Source organism: Metopolophium dirhodum, chromosome 1 (genome assembly GCF_019925205.1).
Source record: "Metopolophium dirhodum isolate CAU chromosome 1, ASM1992520v1, whole genome shotgun sequence".
NCBI classification, from domain to species: domain Eukaryota; kingdom Metazoa; phylum Arthropoda; class Insecta; order Hemiptera; family Aphididae; genus Metopolophium; species Metopolophium dirhodum.
Window position 1 is genome coordinate 60,210,587 of NC_083560.1, and position 25,876 is coordinate 60,236,462.

A 25,876-nucleotide genomic window follows, 5' to 3' on the forward strand; every position below is an offset into this window, starting at 1 on the left:
TATAGTTATTAGGCACAACTTTCTTGCCAACAATGAAGTCTCTTGGGATTACGCCACATGAATAATTTACATGTGTAAGCAAATTCGCACGTCGATATGAAAAGGGAAAGCTGGAAAGAGAAGTCACAACCATCCACCACTAGTCTCGACTTGTGTCACAATTATAATTTAGGGACGACACTAAAACTCGCGCAAACCTCATACCGAAGTATTGAACAAATACATGGTCGTGTTCAGCTATAAAGTGGAACGTACCAAATTAATTTAACACGAGATTCTGCTTAATGACCCACCCCCAACCGTGCTCAAACTATTCATCCATACACGTTACAGAAACAAACTGCTATCGACGGTACGGAATTCTAGGATCTTGTAGAACCTAGTATTGGCAAAATAAAAGAATCTTTTTGTCTCTGTATCGAATACTTATATTACTGCTTAGTATACATAGTGAGCACCGAGGTATTTAGATTATGAGTCTTAACATAGTGTGACAAAAAGTAATAACATTAAACGTTTAAACTATATACTTATGTATATTGTAATAGATTTATGTGTTTAGGTAGGCATAGGTAAGCATAATATAAGATTGTTAATAATTTACTGTTCATTATTATTCTCCTAGATTCTACAGTCTACAGGTCAACTTATCAAACTTAAATAAACGAACTTACATATAACGATTCATTATTTGAATTAAAAATGGAAATAAATCATTACACGTTATTTTTTTATGTTAGATGTCCATAAAATTGAAATTTTTATCTCATAAAAATATTAATGAAGTTATATTGTGAAATTCAAAACAAATGACAACTTATCATACCAATATAATACCCTTGTGAAGTTGTTAGCGCGACATTAGCATACATCGATCCAATCAATCCAACAAATTTGTTGGTGGATTGTTGGGTATTGTTGGACAACTTACAAAATTTGTTGGACATTATTTTCACCGGGGGGCCAATTCGGAATTTTGCACTGCCAAGTTCACGCTAGCAGCGCAACTGTTTGTTGGGACATGTTTTTTGTGCTACACAGGTTCAACAATGTCCAACAAATGGAGACGAACCTGGATTATTCCGTGATTTTATTTTGGCCCAAGAACTCTCAATGGTATTAGTGTGAGCCAAAGTGTTAGTACGTATACCACGTTAGGGATGCCCACGTTGCCACTCGCTCGCTGCGCTGCGCTCGGACAAAAAAATCTACACTCATGGTTTTCCTTGGTGTTACCCATCGACCTCGAACCAGGAGCTGGGGTATATACTCCTTGTGCTAGCGCCTCCAGAATATCTGCATTAATCCTTGAATGTGTCTCCAGCGGCGGAGATTGCTAACTGTCTCACTTGGAATTTCAGGTTCAGTGGTAGGAGCAGTGGACCCCCGATGAGGAAGTGAGCCGGTGTAAGAGCGTTGGGTTCTCCTGGATCATTACTTAGTGGTGTCATAGGCCATAAGTTGACACATGCCTCAATCTGGCACAGCAATGTCAGCAACTCCTCTAGATTCAGCCGGCTATCCTTGATTACTCGATATAGGTGATGCTTTGTACTTTTTACAGCATTTTCCCAAAGACCACCGAAGTGTGGCGCCGATGGTGGATTGAAGTGCCATTGAACTCTTTCGTTGGCCATATACCTCTCACTGTCTTCTAAGTACGCCTTTAGCTCTTTCTGCACACCCACGAAATTTATTGCATTATCGCTGTAAATCTTGGTGATTTTTCCACGTCTGGCCATAAACCTACGTAAGGCTGCAAGGAATGTTTCGCTCGTTAAGTCTACCACGGGTTCTAAGTCTATGGCTCTCGTAGCAAAGCATACAAATACTGCTATCTATGCCTTTTTTGTTGTTATACGACGTATACCACTTTGAATTTGTAATGGCCCTGCAAAATGTACGCCAGTTGTTGTAAATGGACGAGACATTTGTACTCTTTGTTTTGGTAAAGGAGCCATAAGTGGGGTTTCAAATCTTGGTTTCGCACAAACGCAATTGATACAGCGTGTAACTGTAGAACGAGCCATTATCCTACCTCTCAAGGGCCAGTAACATTGTCTAACTACGGCTAGTAGTATTTGCGGTCCACAGTGAAGGAGTGCTTGATGATAGTCCTCAAAAATTAATCTTGTTATCTTATGTTTTGCTGGTAAAACATTTGGGTGTATCTGGTTCTCATCAAGGTCTGCATTTTCAAGTCTTCCTCCTACCACTATTAGACCATCCTTTTGCAGTAATGGACGTAATCCCTTAAGTTTGATACATTTAGGAATCTCCCTTTGTTTACGCATTGTGAGGAGTTCCAATGAAAACTCGTTAGCTTGTGCTCGTTTAATTAATATTTTCTCTGCCGATCTTAGTTCAGATACCATAAAATATTGAGTCACGTTGGCCCCTCTTCCTTTTGCCCTTCGAAATTTGACGAATTTGTTCAGCCGAGCAATTGCCCTAACAAGTCTTTTCCAACTTGAGTAATGCTGTAATATTTTATCCAAATGATTGACTGCGGCCAATGGCAATTTGATTGGATGTTCCTCTGGCATCTGATCTTCTGGTATCAATGGTACTGCGTGCTAAATCCATTGATTCTCTTCTTCTGCGAGCCAGTAAGGTCCATTCCACCAAAGAACCTTATCTTGATGCTCCCTTGGGGTCACTCCTCGAGATAGTATGTCAGCCGGATTTTAATCGGTTCTTACATGCCTCCATTGTTCGGATTCCGTTATTTCCAAAATCTGATTTATTCGATTTGCTACATAAGTTTTGAGTCATGCTATTTGGCTCTTGAGCCAGCCTAGAACCACCATAGAGCCAGTCCATAGTTGTATGTCTTTGATACTTAGTCCCCATGCTTCTGTAGTTTTTCTTGCCAATTGAGCTAGACTAAGTGCACCATTCAGCTCTAATCTAGGTGTTATTGACCCTTTTAGCGGTGCCACCCGTGTCCTGGCACAAAGTAACCGAGAATGCCAGCATCCCATTTCATCTTTACTTCGGATATACATTGCGGCCCCGTATGCCTCTTCAGATGCGTCACAGTAACCATGAATTTTCACCTGGTGACTCACGCGTGGAATAAATTTCCTTGGAATGGCCAATAAACTTAATTCCTTGAGCTCCCGGTAAAACCTTTCCCATCTGCTCGCTAGGTCAGTTGGAAGGGCCTTATCCCACTATATCTTTAGCTGCCATAGCTGTTGCAGAAATATCTTTACTTTTATGAGTACTGGTGACAAAAATCCTAAAGGGTCGAAGATTCGGTTTAAATCAGACAAAAGCAATATCTTGGTACTCCTTGCCCTGGTAGGATTATGTTGCACAAAAAATCGAAATTCATCTGCTTCTGGTTTCCCGCTGAGTCCAAGTGATTTAACTATGTCCTCAGTACCGATTTGTAAGGCAAATAGGGGATCGTTGCTGGACTTCCCTATGGGTTTTAGAAGTTCAGAGGAATTAGAGAACCATTTTCTTAACGGTAGGTTTGCTGAAGCAAGAATTGCACTTCTCCACTTTTGGAGCCGAGAGCACTCATCGATAGTGTCAGCTCCGGACATCAAGTCATCCATGTAGAAATCACGCTGTATGATTTCAGATACTTCTGGGTCACTATATTTTGAGCCTTCAGCCAGCGATATGAAACAGTTTGTGGCCATAAAAGAGGCGAGTGTGGTACCGTAAGTCACAGCCGTAAGCCGATAGGACTCCAACGCATCATCTGGTTCTGGTCTCCAAAGTATCCTCTGGAAGTCTCGATCTCTTGGATCTATCTTGATTTGCCGAAACATTTTCTCAACGTTGTCTGTTATTACAAACTGATACTTGCGGAAACGCATCAAAATTTCACATAAATCGTCGTGCACGGTTGGGCCACACATCAGGACATCGTTTAAGGACCGATTTGATGAACTTTTAGCCGAGGCATCAAAAACGACGCGCAACTTTGTCGTAAGGCTTGAAAGCTCTAGTACTGGGTGATGTGGAAGGTAGAATACACCTCTGGACTCATCTGATTCTTCGTGGAGCTTTTCCATATGCCCCATTTCTAGATACTCATCCATAAATTGTATATATTGCAGTTTCAACCCTTCGTCTCTCTGTAATCTTCGTTCGACACTTAAAAATCTTGACCTGGCCATTTCTAATGTGCCTCTAAGCTCATGCACCTTTGGCTTAAAGGGAAGACGCAATATAAATCTACCAGTCTCGTCCCGCTTGGTGGTTTATTTGAAATTCTGCAATGCCTTATTCTCTTCTAAGGCCCTCTTATTTGCTTTAGATTCAGATCCGTACCCTGTTGAGTCAGTGCTGCACAATGCTCTAAATTCATCGTTACAAATCTCACCAAAGGTCCTTGCCGAGAACAAGCAAGTGGCGTTAACTTCTCCTGTCACCACCCAACCCAAGCTGTCCCTACCTGGAGCTGAACCCTGCCTGGTTTGACCAAGTTGAAGAAAATACCACCTCCAATCAGGAGATCAATTGCTCCAGTGCGATAAAAAAATGGACCAGCCAGCTGTTGGACTAGCTCCTCTGGTATGCTCCATCCAGTTGGTGGTCTTGGACAATAAAGATGGATAGATAGATAGATAGATAGATAGATAGATAGATAGATATAGATCATCTATAATTGTTGGCAACACGTGACAGATTAACTAAGCTTCAAACAGTTTCACTCGAGATTTTAACTTGAGCGTGATACTGGAGACTGACTGAACTTGATTTGCTCCGATACCACTTACCGGCAATATTGTTTTCTGGACGAGAAAGTTGTAACTGATTTGCAAATTTTAATGATACAAAGTTGATTTGCGACTCACTGTCTAAATTAACTCGACATTTTCTAAGCTCGACACGGTTGTCGACAACAAGAACAGAGGTCGTGGCTAGAAAAACATGTCCGCTTTTACACTGGGCGGATAGAACTTTCGGGGGGGGGGGGGGGGGGCGCTGGCTTGCTTCAGCTACGACGCTATCATTGTCACTTTCGCCATTCTTGTCGGCAGACGATCCTTGTTGACCTTCGAAGTGCAACATTGTATTGTGTTTTTTGTTGCATTTCTTGCACGAGTAGATAGTCCTACAGTTATCAGCATTGTGAAATGGCGCAAGACAGTTGAAGCATAATCTTTCCGATCTCGCAAAATCCAGTCGTGCTGCCACTTTGAGAGCCTTGAAGGTTTCACAAGCAAATAATCTGTGACCTTCTGTACAACAGGGATATGGTCTTTGCAGGTTGTTGCTGGTGGTCAGTAACGTTTTCCTTGCATTGCTTGATTGTCTATTTCCTCTGGAACTCGGTTCTCTGTTTTTGGAGTTATGTGTTAGCTTGTCCATGCTTTGGATACACGCGTCTGTACTCTCAAATGCAATGCAACAACTTGCTAAAAACTTCTCAAGCTGCTCATATTTTGGCAGCTCTGTATTTTTTTTGGTGTTGTTGCCACCCAGTATTCTTGTCAAGTTGGCTTATGATAATAGTAACTAGCCATGCGTCCCAGTGTTCCACTGGCTGCCCTATTGCTCGTAATGCTGCTACGTGTACACATACATGAGAATGCCACCCTTGAAGTGAAGTTGCTGATGCTTTTTCCACTCTTGGGGAATCCAAAATTGACCTAATATGCGATTGTATAATTAGACTTTTATTATCATAGCGCTGTATTAGCCTTTGAATTACTGCCTCATAGTTACCATCACTAATCGGTATTGACTAGACTAAGTCTAATGCTTGGTTGCTTAGACATGATCGCAAACAATAAAACTTTTGTGCTGGTGGCATTGACTCATCGTTGCGAACCATTGTCTTAAAAACATCGTAGAACGATGGCCAATCCTGAATGTTAGCATTGAACTTGGGTAATGGTATAAGAGTTAGATGCATACGAGTGTTACTTGAGCTGTTTCCAAACGATGCATTTTGGTTAGTTGTACTAGATGTCCTTTCTGCATTTATTAATTCGTGTATCCGAGATCTTACATCGTAGTAATCAGCCTCAAAACTTGCTCTGTCTTGCTACGCGCCTTCTGCATCATCCACCGCAAGTAGTTCGATCTCGCATTGAATCGCGTAAAACTTTCGATTTATTTGAGGTAGCTCCTCTTGTCGAAAATCAAGCAGTGAGACTGCCTGCTCTCCTGGATCGAAATTGTTCACAAATGTTATGATCCGCGTTAACAATGCCTTTACGACACCTCGCTTTCTTTTGAGGTCCGATATCACCTTTAGCGTCGAATCGTCGAGTTCCATAATTATAATACAGACAACCAGTAATAAACAAAATAATTAAATATATAACAGTAAAAGAAATGATTATAGTTATATAATATTCCTATTATAATTCTCCACGCAAATTATCTTGGTATCATAATTAAACGTGCGGACGATGCTCAATGTTATTTGTATCAACGACTGTCTTGCCTCTCCAACTCCGATACTAAAATACGTAATGCCGCGTAAGCCGATAATCACGTCGAGGTCACCAAATGTACGGGCCGGGAACAAACAATAATAAGCCGTGGTGCCCGGTCACCAAACTACTTCGCACGCTCACTCACACACCGACCGACCTGTGTGTAGTGATGTTATAGCTCAACTAGCATTGGTTGGGTTCGCCGCGCAAATACTAGTGAGCTATGTGGTGTGATGATGTGTGTTGGTGTGTATATGTGTGTGTGTGTGTGTGTGTGTGTGTGTGTGTGTGTGTGTGTGTGTGTGTGTGTGTGTGTGTGTGTGTGTGTATGCTCAAAACTATGGAAATAAATTATACCAATAGGTTTATGGTTCAAAATAATAAATATGCGTGCATATTTTCAATATACAAGTTATTATATTATTGATAATAACACAAGTTTTAGATATAATAATAATGGCTCAACAGTAATACAACAATAAATATAATAATAATATAAAAAGGAACTCACATAATTTGGTGGTGCACTGCTGGCCAGCTGTTACCTATGCCTAAATAATTTGTGTACACATTAGTGGCAATAATAATTATATAATTTGCAATATAATTCACAATTCATATAGTATAAAGGTATAATAAATAGCGTACACGGTCAATAATCAATATTATGCGACAATATGAATAATAACAGACGTTATTCGTGGTGATTAGCACACACTAAAATACAATAAATACATTCTAAAAATATGGCGATTCGCGCACGTAAAAATTACAATATAAAAAAAACGATGGCGATTAGCGCCTCTAGAAAATATAACGTGATTCGGCGTTAGCACTGCCGAGCGGACTGGACTCTTTTGGCGGCCGTGCAAAAATCATAACTAAACAGCCGACGCGGCGGCATGCGATAACGAGCTTTATAATCTGCATATTACATAACAATAATAAATTCACAATAAACATTTAATACAAATTATAATAATAAAGGCTCTGTGTGTATATGTGTGTGCCGGTCGGTGGCGGAGCCTACTCATATTGTCGCGGCGGCGACACTTGTTTTAAATGTTGAATCCTTAACTATAAAAGTTGAACATTTTATACATTTTCAACTACAAAATAATTATTAAATTATAAATTTGATAAATTTTGTCAGAATTTGAACTTTAAATGCTTATAATAAAAAATTGTGCCTATGTATTTTTAATATTTTCCATCTGATATTAGAACGATATATCAGGAGCTTTATATTAAATTTTCACGCTTTTTTACCCAACAAATAAAATGTTATTGATATTTATAGAAAAAAAAAACTAAAAGAATTTAAAACTGACAATGTCCGTAAACAGCTCAGAAAGAGTCAAATTATTTCCAATAGTTATCGTGTATAGAGAATGCTAATATAAACATTCAGTGAAATTTTCAAGTATCTACGTTTTTTAATTTATTCTGTCCTAGAAGGTGATGACAGACACAAAAAAAAAACACACACATTATTGTAAAATCAATACATTCATCGCTTTGCTCAGAATCTAAAAAAAGTAATCGAACAGTCAAAATGTATTAACATCTGGTTTTTGTGTAAATGCATGTTTAGGTAGGTACACTGTGACCAGCTGTTTACCAAGACATGTTTTGATGTATACATTTAATTCATGCGTATTTCATATACCGTATTGTATATTTGCATTAGTGTGAATATAGTTAGCTTTGTACTCCATAGTCTATATACGATACTGTATAATGTTACATATTTTGAGAGGGACGTAAGACCCTAACTCGCCGTCTGGTATAGTAGGTACTATAGGCTATCTACTGACCCGAAAGTATAAGCTTATACTGTCTGGAAAAATGGAAAAGGGCATTTATATAAAATAATATCGTGTGTGTTAAAATGGCGATGGACCTTTAATCGATATCAACGAAAGTAATGAGTTTGATTTATTCTTAGTTTAGTATCTATATACGATGTAATACTACTATGTATACCTACCTTATATATATTATGGCAGGACAATATAAATACGAATCTTATAAAAGAAAAGCTGAAAAAAATTAATAAAATATAGTTATATATGTATAATATATATTGTATATAACATTATAGTGTATACATTATTCTGTTAATTTAATTGATCAACATCCCTCATATTATGCATCGTTATATAAATTATTACAATGTTCTATCTTATAAAATAATTATAAATTGTGCTCCGTTCCCAATTTTTATTTTCTTAGGATGAATCCACTATAACCATACCTATACCGCAGGGGTTTATCTTAAATCGTATAACATTCATACATACTTTCGCCGCTATTAAAAAAAACCCATATAGTTACCAATTAGCTTGTGTAATTTCCCATACGTGGTAAATACAATATTACAATTTAATATATTCGTAATTTCAAAATAGTGGTATGTGTATTGTGTTTTATACATTACTATTTATAAATTATTACCCATAAACTAAAAATTGAGATCTGCTTCATTTATATTTTTATTTTATGACGCATATTATGATTCTCTAAATCAAGTCTCTATTTTGTTTTAAAATGGAAATTTGCTTCCTCTCCAAGTCGGTTGATATTTTTCATTTCAAATTCCGACTATAATAGTCAGCCATGGAACGGGTATCTAAAAGTTTTGCTCATTATCCTGAAATGAAGCTCGAGCCGTAATGTCAACGTTTGTCGGATGGTTGATAGTGAACTTACTGAAACGTCACGCGTCATATTATATACCTATTTGTAGCCTGTAGGATATGGCAAAACGATAGTTTAGTTTGTTCATCAATTATAAAATATACAAAAATCGGAGTTTTCGAAACGAAATTATCAAGTAAATGTTTAATATATTTGTACCTAAATAGGTATATTATATAATATACATTACATTATATTGTATACCCAAATAGGTATTAATAATTAATAAACACCGTTTACTTCCCTGGACCCTTATATGCAAAAGTGCCACAATTCAAAAAAAAAAAATAATAAAATGAGTTTGCTATAACGGAATCTGATGATATGTTACTAATTTTATACATATTCTCTGTAATATATTTCCATGTTTTACCTAAACTAAAGAATTAGGCACTGATTAGAATTTCAACTTTATCTCTAGTAATGATATTGCGTATCAATCGTTTCCACATTGTTATCTTCTTAATTAAAAATAATTGGACATTTAATTATTTTGTTACTTAGCTGAAATACGTCAATAACCAAAATATCCGGAATGACAACTCCTCAAATATGTACCCAGACACTGAGGCACACAGTACTCACTACTTACCTATTTTGTGACACTTCTGTAAAAAAACGAAACAACAAATTTAAAATTTAAGTGTCTTATACTTTTTTAAATTTAAATTTATATGTAGGTATTGTGATAGAAATTTAAACTAAGTGGATATAAATAATATTTGTCAAGTGTTGTATCAAATGCTGAAAATGTTTGTGAAAAAATAAAAATAATTATGTCTTATGTAATATCATTTTTATTTTTATTCATCATTAACCCTAACACCTTATTATTCTGTGCGTAAGTTTTGGTCAACCATACTGATATGCTCGTGTGCAGTTGCCAGTCATTCAGTTACTTTGTTCATCTCAACTTTTCTCATGCAATATCCAACAATGTATATCTCTCTGGGACTCGTAACATTGTTAAGCAATAAAATAAAAGGAGCGTTATGTATAAATCTAGATTATATTATATACCTACATAGTGTATAGAGGTCTGGAAAAAAATATTGATTGCCAACGATATACTAGGTAGGTATATTGCCTCTAGGCCAATACTTTTACATTTTGTATAACAAATAACAACTACTACGCATTGATCTGGTGGTAATATGGAACTCACTAACACTTTGTTATCCAGAAAACTACGATAGTATAATTTCAGATACCTATTCGCATTTCATCGAGGAATATATTTCTTTTGAATCATGTTATATTATTCCCATGTTACGACTAAAATCTGAAATACCTTTGATGTAAATACTGCATTATATATTAAATTATTTAATCGTTCACAAATTATAATACAAGAAAATACACTTAAAAATGTAATATCGTCAGGTATTGTATACAGTTTGACGTTGCTAAGTGATATAGACGACCAACTCTAAAAACATGTGTATACCTTATACACGACAAATAGAAAGTATAACTCCTTTATCGTATTAATCATTATGGTTATGAATATTTAGATGTTCACAGATTGATAAAAGCCTTTACGCGAACATTAAAACACTTACATTTTTGTTGCAATGGTCCATATCTAAATCATTGATTTAATAACCATTAATCAAGACCAACATTATTTTCATACATCTTTTATATCACCATGATGTTAATGAAGTTTCTTTATAAGTATTTTTTCTTTAATGTATTAATATTTAAAGAGGGTTGAATGCCTTGTCAAACGTTTAACGTGGGTACATGGCACGTTGGGTTGATGTTCGTTAGGAAGGACCGACCCACCCGTATACGTGTTATTTGAATGGCTGATGATATAACAGTGTAGCACTAATATATATATATTAATATATTATTATAATTATCATACAACTTACACCATTCTGGTTATTTTTTTATATCAGAAACTTGACATAGATAGATTTATATTTTCATGTAAGTTACATAATAATATTATAGTTTATACCTTCCGTCCTTCCTTCCCATATTATGTCACATGTAGGTATCACCTATTCACCTATTGGATAAATAATAATTCTTGTCTAATAACAACTTATATTATCATAAATTCGTCCGTACTCTGTGGCTATATTTAAAATAATTAATACAAAAATGTGTTTTTATAATAAAACGTGGGTTAACCGAAATTGATGACTAACTATTATATAAGCGAATAACCCTATGTTTAAATTTTAAGTACAAAATACTAAAAAAATATAATATCATGAAATAAAAATAAAAAAAAAAAAATTATTTTAACGCGTATGATTACAATTATAACATTAGTTATCATAACCTTATTTTATGATAAATCCTAACCACATGATATCGAAAATACTTACGTACAACATTTGAACATTTAGTTAAAATACTATATATACTATATAGGTACCTAAATTTTATTGTCATATTTGTTTTTTTATTTGTACAATCTGTATAAAAATGTAATTACAATAAGCACAATGGAGGGGTGATACAATTATAGGGAATTGGTCATGGTTGGCTGAAGAAGAAGCTATTCATTAATAGCACTTCATAACCTAAATTAATGAGGTTTAAATGTGTATTACATGTTTTGAACTTGGAAATTAAAAATTATTAAGTATTTATTGACATTGCTCTTGGTAAATACAGACAAACTATACATGTGCACAAGATAAATATTATGTTATAGTTTTCTAATATAATATATTATACCTAATATAGCATACCTATACTAACTGAATACATTAATTTTATTTTTGAACATATTTTTTAATTAAAATAAAACACAGTTGGTTAATACTTAACTAAGAAATGTAATATGTTATTTTTATTAGTCAATGAATTTTCATATAAAACTACAGTTGAGTAAATAAATACCTTTATAGTAAAATAACCCTAGACTTGGATTAGTATACGGCTTCGATGAGTAGGCTTTAGGTTTCAATTATATTAGACGATATAGACCGTTTAAAACCAGTGAATGTTTTTGACGTAAAATAAACATCTAACTTTTAATAAAATAAATTTAATAAGTATTAAAATATATTATTATTTGTGGTTTCTAAATTGCAGGTAGTGCAAATAGTTTACAAATTATTTTTAAGAATAGGCTGATAACATAAAATATCCAAAACCTATTACAATTAATACTCAAGTTATATACAAGTCAAATAGTAATATTATTTTAAGGGGAATATTTTATATTGATTATAATTTATGATTTTAACCTTATAATAAAACCAATATGAATAGTAGGTAGCTTTAGACCTATAGCGGCTTTATGTACAAAATTAATGAGACAATGAATCTGTCTTTGATTATGTATATTTTATGCGCCATTATAGCTTATCATTTACGCGCATGGTATTCAATGTACATAGACATTCTAAAAAATAAAAATAATACTCAACTTGTACAAACGTGAATGATTAAATTAGCTAGGTACTTTTCAATGCTATACGTTTTGTCGACATTAAAATTTTGTACATGGGTAATATTGCGTGTATTGCGGCGCGCACCTACATAAATAAAAACCATAAATACTGTAAGGCGGAAATATAATATTATTATAATAACAAAAATTGATGCGATGAGTATTAGTTTGAGTAGGTTAGGAACAACGGAAAACTACGCGGATTGGTATAAGCCTAGATTGACTGGCCATAGTTATTAGTCATGTCAAAATAAATAAATATAAAAAGATGTTACAAAATTAACACTACATGACAGATATTATCATTCGTCGAAGTATACGAACGTCATCAATATATAATAAATATATATGAAATATAAAAAAAGAGGTGAAAAAATCGTATCATTTGACAGAACCGATAGTGAAGCACCCTCATCTTCATTCATTAATATGTCCCCCGGAAACCCGCTGAATATTTATATGTTGACATTTGACGCCAGCGGAGGCGGCGGCCGTTATATAATGCGCGAGTCTCCCGCAGGCAGTGGTATAACATTATAACCTCTTCAACGTCAAAAAGATGATGGAATATCGAGGGGCACACGCCATTGACTCCTTTCACGTAGTTTTACCCTATCTGTTTTCTCCGCCGAGAAAAAGAAAGGTAGACCAGCCAGTGAGACGGAGAGCGGACTCGGGCGATGACTTAAACTTATTAATGACTACGATGTATACACGCCAAGCCAAAAAGTATGCTGTTTAATATTATAAACGCTTCGTCGTTTAACCCGAAACCCATCATCGTTTGCAGATGAGTGCGCGTATAATAAGGTACAACACGCGTACAAGAGATAACACACCCACTAAAAGTATAAATATTGTCGTTGCATAATTATAAATTATCTCAGATTCTAAATTAGAAGATTGGAGGTTATAACTATGTATAGGTGTATAGCCTATTAGTTTTACAATATTTTTTCAGTGTTTTTTTAGGAAGTCGAAAGTAGTACTACATTTTTACGTATAGTACTAGTACCAGAATAAGTACCTAGTAGTTACTTACATATTATTTTAATGGAACGCCATTATCACAATACCAATATTTTTACAATCTAATTTTGGAAATTTTAATGTATGAAACATAAAGTATATGAAAAAAATATATTAGGTATATTAAATTATTAAATGCTCTTAGATATATCAATATGACAATGTAATATGCGTTCACAAATAGAACTTTTAGATTAAAAATCAAAATTACACTATAGTATCTTCCTACATAGAATTTTAATATAGTACTGCATTACAAGTAGCCAGTAGGTACTTACTAAATTAGTACTGAACCACGAGTAGGTTTAAATAACGGTATTTTCTGTTGATCGGCTTGATCCGATACAACTAACTCCAACTGAAACTCATTCAGAGTGATATTCAACTTAAAAAAAACCCATAATATTTAACATAACAATATAAAACGACTGTCGACTGACTGAAAACAATTATCTACCCGGTGTGCAAGGGATACTATAGGTTTTTCGTACGATATCTACTCTTAATAATATAACGAGTTACCGCCGTGACCCTAAAATAACGTAACGCGTGTTGGCATCGATATTTCTTTTACTCCCACCCGGTTAGTTCGTCGCACGTCGTATATGTCTTATAGGTTCATATATGATATTTATTTCGCAATGCAAAAAACTATCAAGTCCGACTACCGATGACAACGGCCGTGCGCGACGCGCATTGCCCGGACGGTGCGTTATTATTGCATTAATACTATATACATAATATTACAAGGATACAATATTATACTATATATATATATATTATTATGAAACGGTCGTATAGTGTATACCTATTATTATACGTGTTGGATATCTGTCAGGACGTGTCAGCCGGGCGTGCTTTTGCTGACATCCGCGAGACGCGGCGCTAACAAAGGGCCTACGCCCCAATCGCAAAAGAGACCCGTTAGTGCAAATAAGGCTAATAAACGCGTGTACACTCGACATATATAATACGCGGGAGTATATTATGTATAATATAAAAATATATACGTTCGGAAGCATAGGTGGTACATTGTGTTTTTGCTGCCATCGTATAGTATAATAGAATACCAGTATACAGTATTATTATTATTATTAGTAGTAGTAGTAGTAGTAGTAATAGTGATGGCATAGTGTACCCATAGTATAGTGGCAGTGAATAATGGATAATGATCATAGGCGTGCCCCGAATTTGGTTTCATGGGCAGCTCTTTATATGAGATCTACAATCCGGCATATTTTCAACGATTTATTCAAGACTTTTGATACGAAAATTCAATCTATAGTTGCTTTATATGGTTATTATCACTGGCGCAGAAAAAAAATGCGAAATTTAGTTTTTTTTTTATCATTTGTGAGGAGGGTGACCATGCTAATAGGGGTGGGGGGGGGGAATCCATGAGAATTCAAAATTTTACGAGGGGGATAAATCACTGTAGAAATTTTCCAACGTTATTTTTCAATTAAAAACATGATTCGGTGGTCTATATTTAGTAGATTATTAAGACAATACTTGTATAAAAATATAAAACTGTGTAAGTTCCAATAACTTCAATGAAAATATTAATTGAAAAAAATCTATGCGCAGAATCATCAGTTATAACAAAGGTTAGGATAAAATATTATTTGTTTGAGGACACCTTCGTTTTTTCGCTTTTTGACTCAGTGAATTTACACACTATCCGACTTCATCGTTGCCCCGATAAAGACGAATAATACAAAATTAATTATATGATTTATGTTTATTAAATGCTAAAATAATCGTCATACGTGACGTGACAATTCTACCAAGATTAGTAATCTTACTAGCATTTTGCAAGACGTGTTGAAAAACTGTCTATACATTCTTCAAGTAATCTGTGAATAATATTAGCAACAGGTGACTGACGACTGACTTACGATTTCCAAGGCGAAATGTCACTGAGTCCTGGTCTTCGTGACGTCCAGAAAACGGTCACTTTTTGTATCCAATATTATTGTGGTTTTCGTGCTATGCAGGCTTGTGTTTAATGAAGTTAAATTGTATATTATATTTTATTATGAATGTTATTTTTAAATGTTTAATTATATTGCTTATTACTTGGCTAATTGGCAGTATCAAAGAAAAACAACCAGTTGGTGATTGAAATCTATTTCAGTTGTTGACAGCGCCAAAGACACAAAATCAGAAACTAGCCAAGTGATAAGCAATAACATTAAAAGCGATTTGTTGCACATGAATGTATTTGTGTATTAAGGTTATCGACTAAAGAAATACCATAATTGGCCGCAATGTAGGTCTCACTACTTTGATTGGCAGAATTTTTTGGAAGACATTTTCTGGGTCTGGGACTTGGCATTTTTTTTAATGGTTAGGTTTTTGTTAGATACATTCTACCGAATATGGTTTGAGGTTTCATATTATTATTTATGCATTGAGACGGTCTGTCAACCCATGTTTCTAAAGATATTTTTTTAGATTTTTTTTATTAGTTAACCCGCGGCAACTTAGGCCATTGGGGGGGTTTTTAAACTGTGGGTGAGGGAGCAGTAGGTGTAAACACGTGTGTGTAGTTTTGGCAGATTTTCAAGTGAGCACCCGTAGGTATCTGCCATGCCCGGCTGGGGGATGGCGGCACTTGTTCTTCGGACACCGTGACTTGCCCGAAGAAAAATGCCACTCGTGTACCGAGGTTTGAACCAGCGCCGGTGTGCATCACAACCGACGCCTTAGTCCACTCGGCCACTTCGTCCCCCTTTAGATTTTTGTTGGTATTATCAATTAATTTTTTTTTAAATAAGAATAAACTGACCTAATTTTATCAAAAACAAATCAAATATATTATAAAGTTATTTAATATAATAGCTATTTTTAACTTATAAGTCAATACCAGCGTACAGGAAAACGGTGTGAATATAGGTGTATGGTGCGATATTATTATAGAAAAATAAAATAGTAATGTTGGCCATAAGACCAATAATTGAAAACTAATCGATCAATACTTTATAAAACTGCGCCTGCATGAACAGTCGATAGATAACCCAGTGTTCTTATGACATGTGGGACGGATAGTAGGCAACATAATGTGCACGACGAGGACTATGAAAAGGACAAAGGACGAATATATATCTTATGCATGGGAATGAGGAGTTCAGTTTAGTTATGGAGGTGAGGGCCCTAGCCATTCCATGGGGTATGGTCAACTTCTACAAAATTAGGTAATATCCTACATAGGCCCAGTGTTAAGTCCCAAATGAGATAGTTTTAACTCCTGTACAAAATTGTATTAATAAGTTTAAAGAAAAGTAATTTCTATAAGACAGTATAATTATTTTTATAAAAACATTAGTTTTGTAATTATACATAATTATTACACATTCAAAACCCAACTCTGTTAAGCATACAAACAAAAAAATAGTAAAAATGTTAAAATTAAATGATTGAGAAAAATTGTGATAATGTATTATTATTTTTTATATTTTTAAGCTACAGTGGCAGTTTTAGAAAAGAACATTTCAACATATTTATCAATACTTTTTGGAAACAAATTACAACAATCTACTTAACAATTTATTACAGGAAAAAGGATGATTATTATTTTAAAAATTATGTTGACATCGCCACTGGGCACTCCTTGAATGGAATGCAAAATCTTAGGATTTGAAAATAAAGTCATTATAGATATATAAAAAAAATTTCAAAAATTATAATTTAAATAAATTCGTTATTAAATAATATAATTTGAAGTGACCAGTTTATTCACTCTGTATATAGTTACCGGTCAACTACAGCTGTTTATTATTTTTTTTACTATACTTACCATCATAATCGTATACACAAAAAGTATTAAATTAAAAACAGTTATAAGATATGTAAACAATTTTTATCCAGCTATATTCAAAATTTCGAACACTGATCGGTGTGAAATCGTGCTACCTACTAATTTGATGCGTAATCGTAATATAATTTAAACGGTAAAAAAAAACTACGCAATCGCGTGCCGCACTGTGTATGATGATACACAGAGTCAAACTCAAAAATTAAATTCTCGATTAATTGAACTGTCTAATGACTAATATAGTATGACATATTTTATTATAATTTCAACATTTAAAATAATTTGATAGATACCTACATATAAGTATTAGGCGTATAATTTATAACAAAATAGAGGTAGTCAAGTAAAGACATTTTTTAAGTATTTCTTGAAAAAAGTGTTTCTTCTACCGATAAATTGTCACGGTAATAAAAAGCATTAATGTAATAATATAATGGAGACGTAGAATTATACGTGTGTGGTGTAGTTGTGTGAGTGTGTGTGATCAGTGAGGTCGATTCTCTTTTTTTTTTTAAAAAAAAGCAGTACAGTGGCCAAAGGTGAGGGGAAACTATAAAAGGAAGGGATTGCAGATTGGAAAGCTATAAAATTGAGACGGTCCGGAAGATAAGATACGAGGAGGTATGTACGTATCCGACAATAAACCCACCCTATATAAGTCCCCTAACCATCGTTGTAAACGCTTTATGTACTTTACAAAGTACCGACGGCCCTTCCACTCTGTACCGTGTGGTATACCATATTTATTATTAGTTTTTTCCCCTTTTATTCCAGAATCACCAGTTATACTTGCTTTATTTTTTACGTCAACAGTTAATGTTTTGCGTTGGATATGATTTTTACAACTCTTGATATAAACAAATTTCACGTTCCTAGTGTTAAATGTTATTTATTTTTTATTTTTTAAATTTTTTTTCTCGCATTTTTTGTGCACGTAGTCACTTTAGACATAGGTAGGAATTTCTTCATCGCGTACTTAAGCTTTTGAAAATAATAATTTTATAAATATGTAATGAATTAGATTTACATTTTATTATATTTTAAACCATGATTATAAACTTAAACAAGATTATAAATTGAAACTATTTTTTGAATTTGAAATATTCAAGTTTTTATTTAAATACATTAACGTGTTACGCCGATATGTTACAAATGTATAATTTGAAAGACGATCTCACATAATTAAGAGTAATATATTCAGATACTCTGTTTTTGATTATAGTTGAAAATGTTGAAGAGCTTAACAAATTTTATTTTTATGAATAAATACTACCAAATTATTATTTTTAATTTGATATTTTATATTATGCCTAATTCATTATATATGTATCCACTATTCCAAAAATATTAAAAAATGTATAAATGTTTATTTTTAATTATTTCATACAATAAACTGGTAAGCCAGTTATTGTAAAAGTTAATAAGTTATGGTTTATTTTTTATACGTGGTTTGTGATGTTAAAAACTTACAAAAAGTATTAGGATGAAAGAAGTGCTCAAAGAATTGTTTTCTTTTAAAATGTTTAATCGTTTTCTTTTAAACTTGGTAATTAGTATAACAACTGTTTACGACAGGTATAAGTTGCAATATTTAGTTTTCGTTGTTGTGTCATAGATATAATATTTGTAATCACATTTCAGCTGCAAATACAAATTTACCATAATTTTGTATTTTTGTCATATAATAATAGTATTAAAAACATACTATCCTGAGTGTTATTACAAAAGCCAATTACTGGTTAAACATTGCAAATTAATAAATCTTAACCAGTAAGCATACCACATTGAAAATCATTTCTATGGACTGCTACTATATTATAACCCTATTACAAAATCATCCTTTTAAATGATTAAACCGCGTTTATTACAAGGGGTCCTAAATATCCCTTTCCTACATTAAAGAGGGACTTCATTGATGTGTTTTTAACAGACACGGAAAATCACATAGGTACTTTTCATTCATGCCATTATGAATGAATCGTATTAAATTCATGATTTATCATCAACGGTTATAAAAGACCATGTAAATAAAATTAAACAAATGGCTTTTGATTATGAATAACGTGTACAATTATTACTTGTTTTAAACTTGTACCACATCGTAGATACCCTGGATTATAACATATAGATAATAATGTATCATACGAAAGAGTAACGTAATATAACTACACATATTTTTAATTAAAACTTCAAAATATATTCTTAAGTTACATTTTAGTTATCGTCAAAACTAAAATGATATTGTGTATATTATAGTATATTGTAAGAGTATAATATTAATTATTATAATTAGGTACGTCATATTATGTAAAATTTATCAACATTTTCACTTGTGTATAAAAATATTTATTTACAAAATTAAACACTATTATATTATGACAATTAAAATAAATACAATGTTTCATGAACATAGTAATATACATAAATATCTAAATATTTAATTTAAAACTGGATTTTTTAACCTATTTATAGATTTCAAGCAGTGTATAATATACAAATGTAATGCTAATGCCCTTAGTGGTCGAAGCAGAAATGATTATAATTTTAAGACCAAAAAAAAAATAATATATACATACTCACATCTGTTATAATAATGTTACATATTATTTTATTACAACTATATTATAATATATTCTACAAAATATCAATGTTAGGTAATGTGATAAATTAATCTTATTCAGCACTGCGTTATGTTTTACACTTTTACATAGGTACGTTAAGTTATAGAACCCGAAACATCCCCCTTCAAGGCTGAAAAGATTTTATCATTATTGTTATTGGTATTGGGGTGTATGCAGTCAATGTGCGCTTTAGGTAAATCCATGTGCACCGTTTACATAGGACTATATAGTGAACCAAAATAGGTTTTATAAATTCCATAAATTTGTGTAACTCTAGTGACACTTATGTTCTCGTTAATGCTGATGATTTTGTAAATTGTTTTTTGAAGTTGGTCTTTCAGTCAGTTTATTATTTAATAAAAGTTCATGTGACGAAGACACGAATACTTGAAAATTTTTTTTTTTTTAAGAATATATAGTTAATAACATATTAATATATTATGCCATACATATATATCTTGTAATTTAATGTATGCTTCATAATTTTAAATTATTGTCTTAATGATTGCAGACAGGTATTATTTTGTACCTATTCAAATATGCCCATATTGTCTTGTCTATAATACCAATCAAACTAATATAATTTGTGTAAATATATCGGAGTGTCTCGTGAAGTTTACTTGAGATCGAATTTCCCACTGTCTTGAGTTTATACCTACCCCAAATTGTATTTTAAGATGTAAAAATTTAAAAAATTGATTGAATCGAAGAATTAAAATTCTAAACTGAAACTTATGACAGACATTGTGACGAAAAAAAACGGCTTCACACAACCCTCCAACTGGCAATGATGGCGTTAGCAGGAAAAAAACCGCATTTAAATCGGTTATCTCTAATTAACGAGTAATTCCGAGTGCTCATATTTAAATAACTATTCAAATAGACCGATTTGTAAAATAAAACGAAGTGGTCGGGTTATATTATAATGCTTGTTAAACACGTACGGCGGTTGCTGAGAATATTACATAAAATTGCAATTGGCGGCGAGAGAGTGTACGGTTCCTGCGCGGCGGCGGTGGCGGGTGCGGTGGGCGAAAGTTTATCAGTTGAACATACACAACAATGACTTCCGACTAATGAACTAATCCATTAAAGGGCTCATTTTGTTGTTTTAACGAGTCGTCGGGACGCGCGGGTAAACATTTTCTCTCTCTTTCTACATTTCTCCTGGGAGAATATTATTATAATAATAATAATTTGTAAGCTAAACCGGCGAAAGGGTTAAAGGGCCACCGCCTCCGAAGTCCGTCCGTTTGTTCGTCTGTGTGTGCGCGTTAATATACAATATATATATATATATATATATTTGGACGTGTGTATAAGTGAGGAATTTATGTGTGTATACGGTGTGGGTGTGTGGGTGTGTGTGTGTTTGTACGTGCGCTCGACCTCGCGTATTCTTGAAAACTGGCTGCGGCGGTGGTGGCTTGCTCGGATAGACATGGTTATGGGACCTGTGCCAGTGGCGGTGATCACATCAGCAGAGCAGCACCCTCTTGCCACTGCCGTCTACCCATTGCCCTCTGTGAAATTGGCCCTTTTCATTTTGTTTATCAGTTCGTGTCACACGCCGGTAAACGGTCACTAAACGGGCTTATATTATATATATATATATGTATTATATTATGTATACATGTTTATACGTGCTGTGTGCGTACACCGAGGGATGTGGTCAGTTCTTCTTTCGCCATTTAATTTTACACTGGACACCGATAAAATTAACACGTTTTTTCCCGACCCTTTGCCGCTGCCGCCACCACGAAAAACCCATTCGTACAACCTTAACACGCGCGTGGACCTGATGACCCACCATCTCCGCCGTTGAAATGTTTCGTAATATCTGTGTTTAATAGGTTTAAAAAATGCAAGGGCCTATAATAAGTGTATTGTTTATGTGTATATTGTATATATATAGATCGATGGAAATTGCTCCAAATAATAGGAGACCTTATAATAATATGTAAGTTGAAAATAAATCACGTGATTTGTAATTGTATACAAAGTAAGTAGGTAACCTTTACTGGCCACCATATCGAATTATCAAAATAGTTTCTGTAGGATATTTTTGCTGGTTAAAGTAAATACGATTTTTATTATTTATAATATTTTTTGAGTCTCGCATTTCTATAAGCCAAGAACCAATTGAAAAATTAATTAAAGCTTATAATTATTGAAATATTGCATACTAGGTAATGTAGGGACTGGTGTTAATTTTTCAATTTATTAAAATAGTTAGGTACAGGCACTTTTGTATCTGGTGTAGCGTATAATTAGATTGCAATAGTCTAATTAATAAAATACAAAAAATATGTTGTATACATTTGATTATCTGAATAATGTTAGCTATGTAACTGCCAAGACGTATATACACGTAAAAATGTATTTAATTTATATAGATGATTGATATTTAAAAATCTCTCGTTCGGATCAAACCAACATAATATTATCATATTATTATAAATAAGTGATTCATAATTTTGTTATGTATAATTGTTTTATTGTTATAATTATATTTATCAATATATTTTTTTTATTTATTTAAATTACAAACGTCCAAGCGCAGATGTACGTTAGATTACAGATGTAGGTTAAATTAAGTAAAAAATGTGTAGATACAAAAATACAAATTGATATGAAGTAATAGAAATGATAAACAAATGTAATATAAATATTTAAATGTTTACTATAGTTTTAGATTTACGGGGAAAATTACTATGTATTTAGGATTTTCCGCCAGTATTTATTCATTTTTCCACGATAAACAACTGAGGTCACCCTTGAATAATGTATTAGCGTATATTTGAAGAGTTTGTTTTTGAATATAATTTCTTACACATAACTTAATACAATCAATCGACAATCAGTTATTATATTTTTGATTATTTGGCAATAACAATTATTGTGCTTTGCTTTAGTTTCCCAAAAGTCTTTATTTTCTGGTTTGTTAAACCTACACTGCACAATTTATACCTTGTTTTACGGCTAATAAACTGTGTTTATCCTTCATTAAATACAGTAACAATAAACAAATAATACTAATATTTCAATAAAATCTGATTTTTATTCAAATATGATTCCGTTTTTTTAGTTAACAACAGAATTTTTTTAATTAGAGCTATCTATATAATTACATAATATAAAAACGATAACGGAACTTGAATACGAAATTAGCATACATTGTAATGTTGTAATAGAAATATTAGTTATTTTAATTAAAATATAGTGTTCCTAAACAACCTTAACATATTTTAATTTTTAATTTTTAATTCTTATTAATTTCTTTTAAAAGTTGTCATCAATTTGACAGTTATAAGTTACCTAGGTATATACATTTTTCATAACATTTTTTTTTATTTAATGTATAGGTACATTTTAATCTTCAATTAATTTACTAACGATGGTTCTACTACCTACGCTTGATAGACGCGTATACTTTATTTGAGTACTTAAATATAATATTATTATGCTTATTATGTATGATGATGTATATAGAATATATATACACTTATACAAATGATCGCATACTTAACCGTAATACCATTGATTAAATAAATATATTTTAATGATTTAAGATTTAACCAATAACAATAAACTGGTTGGTGTAGAAATATGTTCAAGTTAAGGGTTAGAAAGTTTTCGTATAAAAAAAATAATATTGCTTTAAACGAAATTATTTTCTTTTTTTTTCAAATCGCGTGATATTTTATTTAACAGTTTTAGTTATTCTTTAATTTTAAGCATTATAAAATATTACTTAAAAGATAACTGCATTTATAAGTCATCATTCGAATTTATCACTGATTTGCTTAAATTGAACTAATATATTTCAAATTAGTGTTACCAACTCGTTTGAAATATAATTTTTGGCGGTGTTCATTACATATTATATGATCCCTTAGAGACTCATTATTGTAGTTAATAGTGGGCGTTGTACCCCTGAGATTCTGGGTACTTACTCCACGGACATTCGATTTTAGTATAGCTGCAATTATTCAAGAATGAGTAATGTAAGAAATAAAGATGTCGTTTTTAATTTTAATTGACACAATATACTGTGGTAACTGGTAACAGATGGAATAGTTATGTATATAAATTAAATTATATGCTTTATCACCGATGTCTTACACTTTTCCTATAAAAAGTCGATTAGGTACCTAATTCTAATTAAGAATTGTTGAACGGTTATTTAGAATTTTTAAATAACCGTTCAACAATTTTACAAATTGTAATGTTATACTTATACTTATTATAATTATAAATATATATTATGTATTATATAGATATCATGGTATCTGGTACTCATAATTTTATTATTCGCATGATTATTCATTAAAAGAACGACAATACTAGAATTAGGACTTCTTTTTATTATTTAAAGCAAATGGCAATTGCATAATATAAATACAAATTATCATAATAACTACCATAGTAGATAAATTATTTTAAGTTTCTCCTATTACTAGAATATTGTAATAATATGGTAAACTAGTCGAAAACGGGAACCAAGATATTTATTAGCTTCTTTAACGATTTATTCCATTTTCAGAACTTGTATTGAACAGTTAAAAAAAAAATCTAATATTGTAATGTACCCCATTTACTTACGTTCAATTTATAATCTGTAATTATACCTGTACGGCATGCTAGTTGTTCCAATAACCTATATTGTTAACCCAAATTGTTTGACTACGAAAAACATTAACTATTTAGAAGCCCAGTGCTTCTTTTTTAAAATGTTATAATATGTTAATAGTCACGGTAAAATATCTAATGTGATTAAACTACAGTTTTTGTAGTTTTATATAATAATGACGTACCTATATCTACGCGTATACGAAGAATGTCGATTTTTCTATACATTATTTAAATTTGCATAAAGCAATCGATAAAATCAACATTTTTACATAAATAAAGATATAAAAAATTATGAATAGTTTTTAAAACAAGATTATGTATAACATATTAATATTCAGATTCGAGAACTCATTCTTATTCATTTCCACTTAAATAATAAAAAAAACTGCATGACAATGCACGGAAAGTACTTCTGGGGAAAGTTCCATTTTTGCAAGGTTTTAACCATGCATTGCGGAACCCACCATTAAATTAAAAAAAATAATTTAAGTTTGAATAAAAGTAGGTACTCAAAAATATTATATGCATCTATATTATATTTCAACATATTATATTATACTACAATAAAATAAACGGAAAATGATGTCAAGAAACCCTATATATGTCCTATCTCAATATCTCGATCGTTCGGGTTTCTTTCCTGATAATATAATACAGTTGGATGATTCAAACTTATTTAACATTTTCAAGAATATAGCTCCTTTCTTTTATTGTTTGGTAAGATTTAATTTCTCTTATTTTATTTTCATACAACCATTTGATTTATTTTTATACATTTTGAATTTTATATAGGTACATTAATTGTTTGCCACCTAAAATAGGCACTCATAGTTCAAAACTAAGTAATATTTATATTCAATGTTTTTTGTTTTAATATCACCTAGCGTTTTTAATCATCAATTATTTAGTAAAACCTTAGTACACCATCTTATAATATATTTTTAATATAATATTGTATATATTTTTGGGCGGGGTAAAACTGTTTAGTTTTCCAACCGATTTTCGTAACGCTTTTCTATGGCGACATAAATTCAAATTTACAATTAAAAAAAAAAAAATGGAATTTAATTCCTAATTAAATGGTGATGCAAATATTTTTTCACTGCACTATATTCAAAAATATATTTATGATTCCTTAATTTTCTTTGCTGAGGAAAAATATATAGTAACATGCTACTTCTAATATATATGAACAACATTTTTTTTCTATTCAAATGCTTATTTAGTTAAAATATCAGTT

General features: G+C 32.3%; 3 protein-coding genes across 3 annotated transcripts; all 3 read right to left on the minus strand.

Annotated features, from left to right (window-relative positions):
• Nucleotides 1-1,301: 1,301 nt before the first annotated feature.
• Nucleotides 1,302-1,742, minus strand: LOC132940549 (uncharacterized). The gene has a single exon (XM_061008273.1). The coding sequence runs from the start codon at nt 1,740-1,742 to the stop codon at nt 1,302-1,304; it is 441 nt and encodes a 146-aa protein (XP_060864256.1).
• Nucleotides 1,743-1,838: 96 nt separating this feature from the next.
• On the minus strand, nt 1,839-2,546 carry LOC132940554 (uncharacterized). Its single transcript, XM_061008286.1, has one exon. The coding sequence runs from the start codon at nt 2,544-2,546 to the stop codon at nt 1,839-1,841; it is 708 nt and encodes a 235-aa protein (XP_060864269.1).
• A 630-nt stretch (nt 2,547-3,176) lies between these two features.
• Nucleotides 3,177-4,139, minus strand: LOC132940560 (uncharacterized). Its single transcript, XM_061008293.1, has one exon. It carries the CDS (start codon nt 4,137-4,139, stop codon nt 3,177-3,179), a length of 963 nt encoding a protein of 320 aa, XP_060864276.1.
• Nucleotides 4,140-25,876: the final 21,737 nt, after the last annotated feature.